This window comes from Diadema setosum, chromosome 15 (genome assembly GCF_964275005.1).
Source record: "Diadema setosum chromosome 15, eeDiaSeto1, whole genome shotgun sequence".
NCBI classification, from domain to species: Eukaryota; Metazoa; Echinodermata; class Echinoidea; order Diadematoida; family Diadematidae; genus Diadema; species Diadema setosum.
Window position 1 is genome coordinate 33,175,293 of NC_092699.1, and position 12,842 is coordinate 33,188,134.

The 12,842-nt window shown below is 37.5% G+C and overlaps 1 protein-coding gene across 1 annotated transcript in view; it reads left to right on the forward strand.

Moving 5' to 3' along the window:
- Nucleotides 1–12,549, forward strand: part of LOC140238858 (cathepsin J-like) — a 48,273-nt gene extending 35,724 nt beyond the window's left edge. Inside the window, exon 5 of the mRNA XM_072318756.1 lies at nucleotides 11,364–12,549. Within this exon, the coding sequence (XP_072174857.1) occupies nucleotides 11,364–11,455 (92 nt within the window). The 3' untranslated portion in view covers nucleotides 11,456–12,549. The remainder of the gene's footprint in view (nucleotides 1–11,363) is intronic.
- Nucleotides 12,550–12,842: the final 293 nt, after the last annotated feature.

Below are 12,842 nucleotides of genomic sequence, written 5' to 3' on the forward strand. Positions count from 1 at the left end.
ACCCCAGGCGTATCACCTAACTCGTCAGTGTGACGAGTTTCATGTCTCGTTTTTTTTTATTCTTCTTTCTTTCTGGACAATTTTGTGTCGTCAATATCTCAAGAATGACATTACGAAATAACATGACATTTTCAGTCAACATGTCTCATGACAAAATCTAGCCACAATAAGGTTTTCATGACAGTAGCATATCTATGACGTCATCTAGGCGCCATTTTGTGATTTTCGGACCTTGTCACATGATCGATCATAACTTCATAACTAGATGTCATTTCTGTATCATTTTCGGTGGACATGAAGTTCAGGTCACGCTCTATCTGATTTTTTAACGCTAGTTACACAGGTCATCATTACGCGCACGTAAGCGCGCGTCAAAATTTTAAAAGGCTCAAAACGACTTCCCAATGGGAAATCTCGAAGTTTCAGACAATTTTAAGCGTTTCAAACATTTTCTCGCGTGCGCGTCCGTCCGCGCAATTTCGCGCGCAGAGCCCATAAGCAACATGAAAATGCAATTTTTTTGACTGATTTGGATTCCTGATACTTTGAGTAACAATATCCATTGATTTCCGATCGATTTCGACCTATAACAAAGGAATGCACTGGCATCAAAGTTGAAATTCCGCGTGCGCGTCTTTCTGCAAATATAGTGAAAAAACATGTCTTTGTTTATTTCGCCATAGCTCCTTAAATCGCCCGTCGACCCTATATTTCTATTGCATATTACAAAAGTATATGAATTGTAAATAACATTCCAAGTATCAATATTGCCAGGAAAACGCGATGACGTCATCATATCGTCATTTTAAATAAAAAAAGTGGAATTGATTTTTTTGAGGTACTGTTTCTGACATTCATTTGCTCGTATCTCTGTTGTTTAAGCTCAATATTATCCCAAATTCAGATATGTTGTACTTTGAACATTTGCCTCTCAAGTCCATGTGATGGTTTTGAAATATGATGACGTCATCATACTAGAAATTGTGATTAAAGGTAAAGACTCAAAATTGGACAAGTTTACGTGTTATGTCTATGGGAGGTGATTTTTTTTTAGAACCATGCATTCACTTGACAACGTTTAAGCACCTTTACCTCAGCTGATTTTGCTTCATTTCCTCTGAAACGTAAGTATGTTGTAGCTCAGACAATAAGCTGCAGTCATTATGCATTTTATATTTTCAAATCTCCTCATCAGGTCGACAATTTTGTAGTTAAAGACTGAAAATGAGAACGCAATCTGTACGGAACGATTCCCGATTGTTCTTTGCAACTGTATATTGGTCAAAACCACGCGGCCACTTGTGGGAAGTTGAATAGCGCCATCTCAATCAGCAGTGTCACGATAGTGTTATCATATATTTAAGTTTCGCATGGGATCTTCAGGATAGCCGTGTGGCGTAATCGCTTAGCGCGCTGGGTGTTAATAACGCCATACCCGAACGGCGAGAAGTTCGACTCCCGCAGGAGTTTTCTCTTTCTTTCTTTTTCTTTTTCTTTTTTTTTCGGCAGTTCAGCTTTACTCCGATGTCATTTATCGTATTATTTTATCAAGTATACGTAACCCATGAACACGGCTGCTCTGTTTCCCTTGTTTTGTATTGGAGATTTGGAGATTGGGTTTGCTTCATTAATTTTGTCACACTTAATGTTGTAAATTGCCCCTTGTTACAGTGTCCCGCTTGCCACCTTTCGTTTGCTCGTTCCTTTTCTCTTCATTGGTTTTTGTTATATTGTAACAGGATAGGTAGGAACATGTACGTTTAGATAACTGGCTGGAATGGGAGCTGATATGATTAGCTCTAGTCCAGGTGTATGGCGTCTCGCTCATCTCTTTGAAATTCCAGGTTGTTATTGTTTGACCCAATAACGGAGTTGTAGACAGGTTTTATGTTGCTATAGAGGTATCTTGTGCCACATTAATGGAAGGCATCACTGTTTAGTAGTAGTAATGAACTTTTTCATGTTGTAAATGATATAAAGATATGAATTTCACATCCAATCTTCGGGACAGCCGTGTGGCTTTATAGTCGCTTAGCGCGCTGCATGGTCATTATGCACTACCTTAGGACGAGATGTTCGGGACCCGCAGGACGCTATTGTTTTTTTTTCTCTCTCTCTTTCTTTGTTTTTCTTTTGGCAGTTCAGCTTCATTCCGATGTCATTACCCCACGACACACAGTCACTCAAGTTCCTTTTTTTTTTTTGTCGGAGGCTGGAGGTTGGATTTGCTTCATTTATCATACGTAATGTTGTAAATTGCCCTTGGTATACAGTGCCCCGCTTGCCACCTTTCGTTTTCTCTTTCCTTTTCTCTACGTTTGTTCCTGTTATACACTGCACAAGACAGGTCGGAAAATAATTTACATAACTCAACTGGAGCAGGAATGGCAACTGAATAAATTAACTCTAGGCCAGGTGTTTGGCGTCTCGCTCGTCTCTTTGAAATTCCAGGTTGTTATTGTTTGACCCAATAACGGAATTGTAGACAGGTTTTATGTTGCTATTAGTCCATGGGCCAGGCCAGATATTGGTACCATCTGAGGTGGCACAACCTTTTTGGTGTGATTTTGTTTGGCGGGCATAGATATGCTTATTAAGCTATGATAGCATTTCCAAATGAGTAGCTTAGTCATAGTAAATGAATTTTTAACCAATTTGGTCTCGTTGTTATATCCCTATACTTCTGAATCGAAACTAACCGCTATGCAAAGAAGAGCACTGTCTTCTGTATGTTCCATAGAGCTGTAAAATGCAGCTCTATGGTATGTTCACAGGTGTTCTATTGTAAACGCGGTGCGCTTAGTCTTTATTCAAGGCAGCGAAGGGAATATCCAAAGGTTATGATGTCCACAGCGCTTAGTCTTTATTCTAGACGGCGACGGGAATAGCCAAAGCGTATGATACAGTGTATATCCTTTTATCTAAAAAAAACAAAAAAAACAACAACAACAACAAAAGCAATTCCTCGTGAATTTTACCGTATCTTTCAATTATTTATCATTTTCCGGCGAAAACGCTACGGTGAAAACGCTGATACCAATGTCGCTTTATTTCCCTCCAACAATATAAGATATGCAAAAACAATGTACCGATACATTACAATACATTATAATGAATGATATTGTAAATGAACAGAGTGATTTTTGTTTAAAACTGATGTATTTGTTGATAGGGTAGTATAAAAGCAGTATAGATAATCCCTTTTATGAGGAACTTTAGATATGATAACGGTACATTGGTCTAGATAAAGACTAAGCGCACCGCGTGACAGCTGTGGACATCATAACCTTTTGGATATTCCCTTCGCTGCCTTGAATAAAAACTAAGCGCACCGCGTTTACAACAGAACACCTGTGGACATACAGAAGGCAGTGCTCTTCTTTGTATAGCGGTTTAGTTTCCATTCAGAAGTATAGGGATATAAAAACGAGACCAAATTGGTTAAAAATTCATTTATTATGACTAAGCTACTCATTTGGAAATGCTATCATAGCTTGATAAGCATATCTATGCCCGACAAACAAACTGACACCAAAAAGGTTGTGCCACCTCAGATGGTACCAACAACCCATTTTTCGGGTCTTGGCCCATGGACTATATAGAGGTATCTTGTGCCACATGAGTAGAAGGCATCACTGTTTAGTAGTAGTAATGAACTTTTTCATGTCCCTCCATGTCAATTATAGTGTGTTCAAAGGGGTTGTGTGTCTATCTGCCAAAGAAAAGGAAAACCTTATTTTCGTCATGGCTATTTCTCTATACGTAACCGTAGGTGATGAGTGTTGTTGGTATCTGCGCAGTGAATAACACAGCATCAGGCTAAAATCCCCCTTAGTTATACGCGCTAAGCGTTCAATTTGATATATCTTTATTTATGTAGTCAATCACTGCTAATGGAGTTACAGAATTATGTTATGACACCTTTCACTGAAAGTTTGTAAAGCAAAGTTTATGGACAAGGCAGGCAATTGTACGTGAATAATACCACTGATTTCAGAGGGAAATTATGGTATACCTAAATGTAAGGGTATCATTGCTTTGGAATTGCTGAGACAATATCTTGGCACGAGGGCTTCCACCTCTAATAACTGATCCCTTTGAAGATGTGTCAGTCACGGGTGATCGTCATAATTCATCTTTCACGTAGAAGCTTCCGTTCCACACTCTTAGTTCGAGAAGACTTACCATCATACTTCAAATTATGATTAAAGGTAAAGACTCAAAATCAGACAAGTTGACGTGTTATGTCTATGGGAGGTGATTTTTTTAAAACCATGCATTGACTTGACAACGTTTAAGCACCTTTATTTCAGCTGATTTTGCTCCATTTCCTCTGAAACTTAAGTATGTGGTAGCTCAGACAATAAGCTGCAGTAATCATGCATTTTATTTTTTTTCAAATCTCCTCATCAGGTTGATAATTTTGCAGCTAAAAACTGAAAATGAGAATGGAATTTGGACCAAACGATTCCTGAATCATCTTTCACATATAAGCTTACGTTCCTCATATTTTCTCGTCAAGACGTACATGGCCGAGAGGATAAAGGCGACGTCACAAGAGATGTGAGGTTGCATACGTAAGGGTTCGAACCCCATAAGAGCACGAAACAAAATACTTACATCTTTTGCTTTTTTTCTTTTATGGAGTATTCACCTTCGTCCATGTAGAAATCACGTTTTCATGTAAACGTACACACACACAGAGGTACACACACACACACACACACACACACATACAATATCCCTTTGTTTTGTGTTGGAGACCACATTGCTTTGACAGGCAACTTGGACTTGAAATTACAAATGTTAAAGTGAAGATGACTCTTAAAAGACCGCATGGCCATGTTTGATTTTCTTTTACAATATAAAGACCTATTGGTAAATACTCATTCACATATCCTTTCCAATCAGCTTACTTGGACACGCCGACACCACACGAAATTTTCAATTGGTTGCATGACAGAAACAATTTCATCTGAATTATGTAGGACTGTATAAAGAATTGGACTTCACGAATATTTCTCAATATTACTTCAAGTCGCTACTTAACATTATTTTCGTTGTCGATCACTGAAAATGAGAATGGAATCTGGTCGAAATGATTCCCGATTTATCTTTGCAACTGTATTTTGATCGAATCCACGCGACCACTGTTGGGAAGTTGAATAGCGCTATCAGTCACTTGACGTATATCGCCAAAAAAACTGAATATCAATGTAAATTTGTGTTGTGTATAGCATACATAGATAGATTTAAGTTTCGCAGAAGATCTTCGGATCTTCCGTGAGGCAGAATCGCTTAGAACGCTGCGTGTTTATAATGCCCGACCGGAAGGAGAGAAGTTAGTCGAGTCCCGCAGGACTTTTTCCTTTTATTTCTTTTTTCTTTTTTTTCTGCAGTTCAGCGTCACTCTGATGTCATGAACACAGCTACTCTATTTCCCTTGTTTTGTATTGGAGTTTGGAGGTTGGGTTTGCTTCTTTAATTTTGTCACACGTCATGTTGTAAATTGCCCCTTGAAACAGTACCCCGCTTGCCACCATTCGTTTCCTCTTTCCTTTTCTCTTCATTTGTTCTTGTTATACTGTAGCAGGATATTTAGGAACGTGTACGTTTACATAACTAACAGGAATGGGAACTGAATAAATTCACTCTTGTCCAGGTGTCTGGCGTCTCGCTCATCTCTTTGAAATTCCAGGTTGTTATTATTGTTTGACCCGAACCGGACTTAAAGACAGGCAGGGAAGGAATTGGCTTGATATCGCTTTACATTATATGAGGAATTTCGGGACACACCCTGCCAAGTGTATAGTGATTATGACGGGGTTCTCTGTCGTTTATTTTCGTCATGGCTGTTTCACGAGTTTAGCCATAGGTGATATGTGTTGTTGGCATCTGGGAGAATAGAACAGATCAGTTTCAAACTGGAACAACCCTAAGCAACATGGTAAGCGTTCAATTTGTTGCTTTCTCTTTCTTCTTTAAAGTCAATCACTACTGATCGAATTGCACAATATAATGGCACGTTCCACTGGTAGTTTCGGGAAAAGGAAGTTAATACACGATTTGGGTGAGTGCTGCCATTGACATCAGAGACGTCATTGTGGTGTGGTACTGGTGGTGGTAAAGGAATAATTGCTTTTAATTTAATGAGACAATCATTTGCATCAAGTATCAAGTATCTTCTCTGACATTAAGTTGATGGTTTTTAGATTTGACACTGTCTGTCCTCTATTTGTCTGTTTATGCTAAAAAAAAAAAACCCACTGCTATAACATCTAATCACATTTGCTTCACTTGGCACACAAAAGGTTATAAATTGCAGTTGTGCAGTTTATTTTTGCCAGCTCTCGTCTTCTCTTCCCTTTCGCTACGTTTGTTTTTGTTATACTGAAGGTGGGGATTTATGCATTTATATACATACTTCAACTTGAGTGGGAAAAAGAACTGAATTGATTTACTCTAAGCCAGGTGTATACCGTCTCGCTCATCTCTGTGATATTTCAGACTGTATTGTTTGACCCAATAACGGAGTTGTAGACAGGTTTTATGTTGCTTTAGAGGTATCTTGCGCCACATGAGTGGAATGCATATGCTGTTTAGTATTAGTGAAGAGTTCTTTCATCATTCATGTCCCTCCGTGCCAATTACAGTGTGTTTTAAGGGGTTGTGTGTCGATCTGCCAAATAAAAGGCAAAACTGTTATTCTAGTCATGGCTGTTTCTCTATACGTAGCCGTAGGTGATGAGTGTTGTTGTCATCTGAGCAGTGAAGAGCAGAGTATCAGGTTATAATCCCCCTGAGTTATATCTGTGCTAAGCGTTCATTTTGATATATATCTATGTTTATGTAGTAGTCACTGCTAATGGTGTTACAGAATTATGTTATGACACGTTTCACTAAAAGTTTGTAAAGTAAAGTTTATGGACTATGCAAGCAATGGTAGGCCTACATTATTAATATCATTGATTTCAGAGCGATATTATGGATTACCTAAATATCATTGTGTCATTGCTTTTTTGAGACAATATGCTTGGCACTCCTGCCACTTCTAATTGTTCCCTTTGAAAATGCGTCGGTCACGGGTGATCGTCATTATTCATATTTTACGTAGAAGCTTACGTTCCACACTCTTGGTTCGAGATGACTTACCATTTAATTGCGTGGTTAGTAGCGATATCTCTTTATTTATTTGGAAGGAGGTAATGCCGCTTTCGTCCAGGTACAAATCACATCGTCATCTAAACAACCACACACTCTCTCTATTTGCCTTTAAGTGTTTTGTACTGGACGCTTTATTGATTTTACTGCTTGAAAGTTCCATAGGAGCTTTCTTTCTTTTCTTTTTTTTTTTCTTTGGCAGTTCAGCTTTACCCTGGTGTCATTTTCTTTCATCGTACAATTTCATCAAGTACTCAGTATATGCAACCCCCTGAAAACAGCTTCTCTACGTCCCTTGTTTTGCATGGGATTTGGAGGTTGGGCTTGCTTCATTAATTTTCTCACACGTAATGTTATGAATTGTCCCTTGAAACAGTGCGCCGCTGGCCACCTTTTGTTTTCTCGTTCCTTTTCTCTTCATTTGTTCTTGTTATAATGTAACAGGATAGTTAGGAACGTGTACGTAACTAGCAGGGATTGGAACTGAATTAATTAACTTAGTCCAGGTGTATAGCGTCTTGCTCATCTCTTAGAAATTCCAGGTTGTTATTGTTTGACCCAACAACAGAGTAAAAGACAGGAAGGGAAGGAATGGGCTTCATATTGCTTTATATTATATGAGTTATTTCATGCCACTGATAGTTTAGGAAAAGGGGATTTATGCACGATGCAATCACATGTGCATGAGTGCTACCATAGATTGATTTCAGAGACGTCATAGTGGTGTGGTACTGCAGGTGGTAAAGGAGTCATTACTTTGAAATTAATGAGACAATCATTTGTATCAAAATCGTATTCCCATCTTAGTATAATGCATGTTCATGCGGGCGCTTTTGTTATCCTGACGTGGACATTACAATTTTTGTTTTTCTTATCTTTTTGGATTCAAGAATGTTATACTTAAAGTTGTTTCTTTCCCCTAAGGTTTTTTTTTTTTTCTGTGTGTGTGTGTGGATATTCCGTGGCCGAGAAGTAGAACAGCGATTTAAGTTACGGTTTTAATGCATCTTGTCAAGTATCTTCTATGACATTAAGTTTATGGTTTTTTTTTTTTATTTGACATTGTCTGTCCTCTATTATTTTGTCTGTTTATGCTTAAAAAAACACTGCTATAACATCTAATACATTTGCTTCACTTGTCTCCTAAAAGGTTATAAATTGCAGTTGTGGAGTTTAATTTTTGCCAGCTCTCGTCTTCTTTTCCTTTTCGCTACGTTTGTTTTTGTTATACTGAAGGTGGGGATTTGTGCATTTTGCATAACACCAACTTGAGTGGGAATAAGAACTGAATTAATTTACTCTAAGCCAGGTGTATGCGGACTCGCTCGTATCTTTGACATTTCAGACTATATTGTTTGACCCAATAACGGAGTTGTAGACAGGCTTTATGTTGCTTTAGAGGTACAAGTGTATCTTGCGCTACATGAGTGGAATGCATAGTTTATGTTGTTTAGTATTAGTGAAGAGCTCTTTCATTTCCCTCCGTGCCAATTACAGTGTGTTAAATGAGGTTGTGTGTCGATCTGCCAGATAAAACGCAAATGTATTATTTTATTAATGACTGTTTCTCTATACGTAGCCGTAGGTGACGAGTGTTGTTGCCATCTGGGCAGTGAAGACCAGAGTATCAGGTTATAATCCCCCTGAGTTACATGTGCTAAGCGTTCATTTTGATATATCTTTGATTATGTAGTAGTCATGGGTAATGGAGTTACATAGTTATGCTATGACACGTTTCACTGAAAGTTTGTAAAGCAAAGTGTATGGACTATGCAAGCAATGGTAGGCCTACATGATTAATACCATTGATTTCAGAGCGAAATTATGGAATGCCTTAATGTTATTGTGTCATTGCTTTGTTGAGACAATATGCTTGACACTCCTTCCACTTCTAACTGTTCCCTTTGAAGATGTGTCGGTCACGGGTGATCGTCGTGATTCATCTTACGTTCCACACTCTTGGTTCGAAAAGACTTACCATTTAGTTACGTGGTTAGAAGCTATGTCTCTTTCTTTATTTTAGTTGAGGTAATGCCGCTTTCGTCTAGGTACAAATCATATTGTCATGTAAACAAACACACACTCTCTCTATTTGCCTCAGTTTTGTATTTGGACGTTTCATTGCTTTTACTGCTGGAAAGTTTCACAGGCTTGTAGCTGTAAGGGTTTTTTTTTTTTATTTTTCCTTTTTTTCTTAGGCAGTTCAGCTTCACTCCTATGTCATTTATTTTGCTATTTCCTCAAGTATACGCATCCCCACGAACACAAACACGCAATTTCCCTTGTTTTGTATCGGAGGTTAGAGTGTTTCTATTGCTTGTGGGAATTTTTGGTTATCGCCAAATTACAATTCATTTAGCTGAACACGGATACTCAAGCAGCAGAGCCCTTAAAATAAGTCAGTAAGTAGTTACAATATAGCACCATATTTCGTCCGGGTATAAATCCCATTGTCATGTAAAGACACACACTCGCTGTATTTTCCTTTGTTTTGTATTGGACAATTCATTGCTTAACTGCTGGAAAATTTTACAGGCTTGTAGCTGTAAGCGCTCTCCTAACTGATCACATTAATGACAAGATTCGATATAGCAGTTTTGGTTATGGAAATAAGGGCTAAAGTTCATATTTCTAAAAGACCAATATTAAAGGTAGGGAATCCCATTTGCATGCCTTAAATGAAGAGTTGTATAAATACAGTGGTATGTTGAAGAGAGTATATTTTTAGCAACTCCCATAAAGTATTGAAAGTGGAAGGTAACATTTAGTACACTTTTATTGACTGTTAGATTTTGAATTGCGTTTTTTTTTTTTTTTTTCGGGGCTCACCGTAAATTCCAGTACATTACTAGGCTACCTTTGCAGACCCATGCACTGCATGTGTGTCCATCATGTATATTTTGTGAAGAAAGTTCATCAAAACTTACAAACATTTCTATTACATTCTTGCCACACACTCTATATGTTATTACATTAGCTCTTATATTTATAGATTTGTGTTTATAGATAAAAAATACAGAAGACTGCAACAAAAAGGCTTAAGTGTGGCTGACACACAGAAGTACTGAGTAGTTGAGTTTTGTGCATTATTCAAATTGTAGATAACTGTTGACTTCCAAAATTCTCAGCAGTGGCCTAAACAAGTCCCCTGAGGTTCATATTTAATGTTTTGCTGCATTTTGGGAGGTCTGTAAAAGGTATCCCCTACCTTTAAAGTCAAGACGATCTTTGAAACTCTGTATTGACGTGTTTCAATTTGTTCGTGTTTATATTTGTTCGTCATCGTACAGATACACTGTACTAAGAAAACCTGTTTATCTACTTGGGCCTATTTACTTGCACACGCAGACACACGTACAGGACTTTCCATGTGGTTTGCATTGTTATTAACAATTTGTTCTGAATAATAAAAGTCCCCAAAAATCGACTTTGCTAAAATATTATTGCAGAAATATAACTTAAAGTAGCTATATTTTATTGTTTCGTTGTCGATCACTGGTGACCGATATCTAATGACCCCAAGCGTATCACCTAACTCGTCTTTAAAGTGACGAGTTTCATGTCTCGTTATAATTAGAAATTGATTGTTTCAAAAAATCTTATGACACAATCTTGTAGATTATGACGCAGGTCTCACGCATGCAAAATTTCATCGCGATCGCGCCACCGATGGCCGAGATCTCGGGGGGGGGGGGGGGCGGAATCCATCCCCCCCCCCCCCCCCCCGGCCTGAGCATAGCCAAAAAAGCCCGGCCCCTTTAGGGTTAAGGTTATTGAAAATATAGTAAAGCAAGAGAAAAAAAAAAGGAAAAATCAATAAAAATTGCACGAGCAGGAAGAAAGTCATGTGAATTTGATCTACTTTCAAAAAAATAAGAAACCAGGTTTCATCGCCTGACTAGTCTCGTATTCAAACTGCGTTTATTTCTTCATTAAATTTTCTGTATTTCTGCTTCAACAATTATGTCCTCTTTCTAAAAAAAAAAAAAAAAAAAACAAAAACAAAATAAAAAAAAAAACAGAAAACAGAAAAAAAAAATGAAAGAAAGGAGAAGAAGAAGAAGAAGAAGACTGCGGAAGTTATAATTGTTCCTGTAAAAAGGACCACTTGGTACTATTAATGTGACGTGATGTATTGATATCACCACGGCATACATTGTCTCAGAATAACCATGAACAATGATTTTGTTCTTTTTTTGCAGGAGTAACGTGGGGCGAACAGGGCTATATCAACATCGCACGTAACAAGGACAACATGTGTGGTATCGCTTCGATGCCCGTTACTCCTTACTAAAGCCACACATGGCTACATCCGGGCTTTTTCCTAGAAGGGGCCACATCAAACCATGGAGCTACAACGTTAGAAGTCCTTGGTGACCACCAGTACAGATAAAAGCCTTTCCAAAGCTACAGAAAGACAGATTTGAGATGTTTTGCATTTAACGAAAAAGAATGAAAGAAAAGAAGGTGGTAGCATAATATTTTTACTGACCACAATGTGCTTGTGAATTGATAGTGAAATATTTTCCTCTCACCTTGAAATTTTGACGAAATATATTTTCGAATATCATGAAAGTAGTCCTATATCATGACTAAAAGCAGTGCTGAAAAAGAGATTAAGAAATCGGTTAGAACAAAGATGTCTGAACAGACCCTACTTATATAACACCATGATCAATACCAGCTAGTTATCCTGATAACTTAAAAATGGTTGGTTTTGCTCTCTGATTTGTTTCTTTCATTTTATTGATATCCTCTCAATTAGATAGAATCCCTTTGGGGTATCTTGTCCTCAACTATAGTGCAGCTGATAATTGCCATACCAGTGACATGAAATAAATTATTGATCATATCATATCATCATTATGCTCATTTATCATAGACCATATATACAAATTCCATGGGATAACTTACGTTTTTAGTCATTTGTATAATGTGTGCTCCAACTCTTATAGATGTGATGATTTTTTTTTTGATAGATTATCTCTTCAGTTGTTTTTAAAGCAATGTAGCTGTCATTTAATCACTCGCCATCTACTGAGTACTCCTTATTCACAAAGCAAAGAACAAGAAGTCATGATAAATGTTTTATGTATAGCATGATTTATGTATAACATAAATTGAGATTAAAGATGTTTACCATTGTTTGCCAGGACCAAAAACAAAAACAAAACAAAACAATACACTGCAATAGCCATAACAGGTTTTATACCAAACGAACACAATCTGCAATGTCTCATCAAAGTAAATGTTTTCAGAGGTCACAACACCTAAACTTTGTCATAGTTCCTTTCTTCCTAACTTTTGTGTTGGTGAATCTATGCATTTTTTTTTTATTCCTACTGTGAATATTTTACGATTGAATAAAATGAGTATGTTGTGCGTGATTTAAAATTCGCCTGTTTTACTCTTTGAATGGTATCCTTTATCGATTTTCTGCGTGCGATGAAACGATCTTTTGCTTGAAACAGTGCTATGCCGAGATATAACATACTTAACGTGTGTTTTTGATAATGTTCTCAGCAATCGAACACAAATCTTCGCCATATTTCCTCCATTTCGAAAGTTTTCCATAACACAAAATCATTTCGCTCACATTCCACTCAAGAGTTGCAGTGATTATGCAAGTGTTGAATTTTACATGATAAGTTCACAGTTGCCCAGCTGTTCACAAAATTATA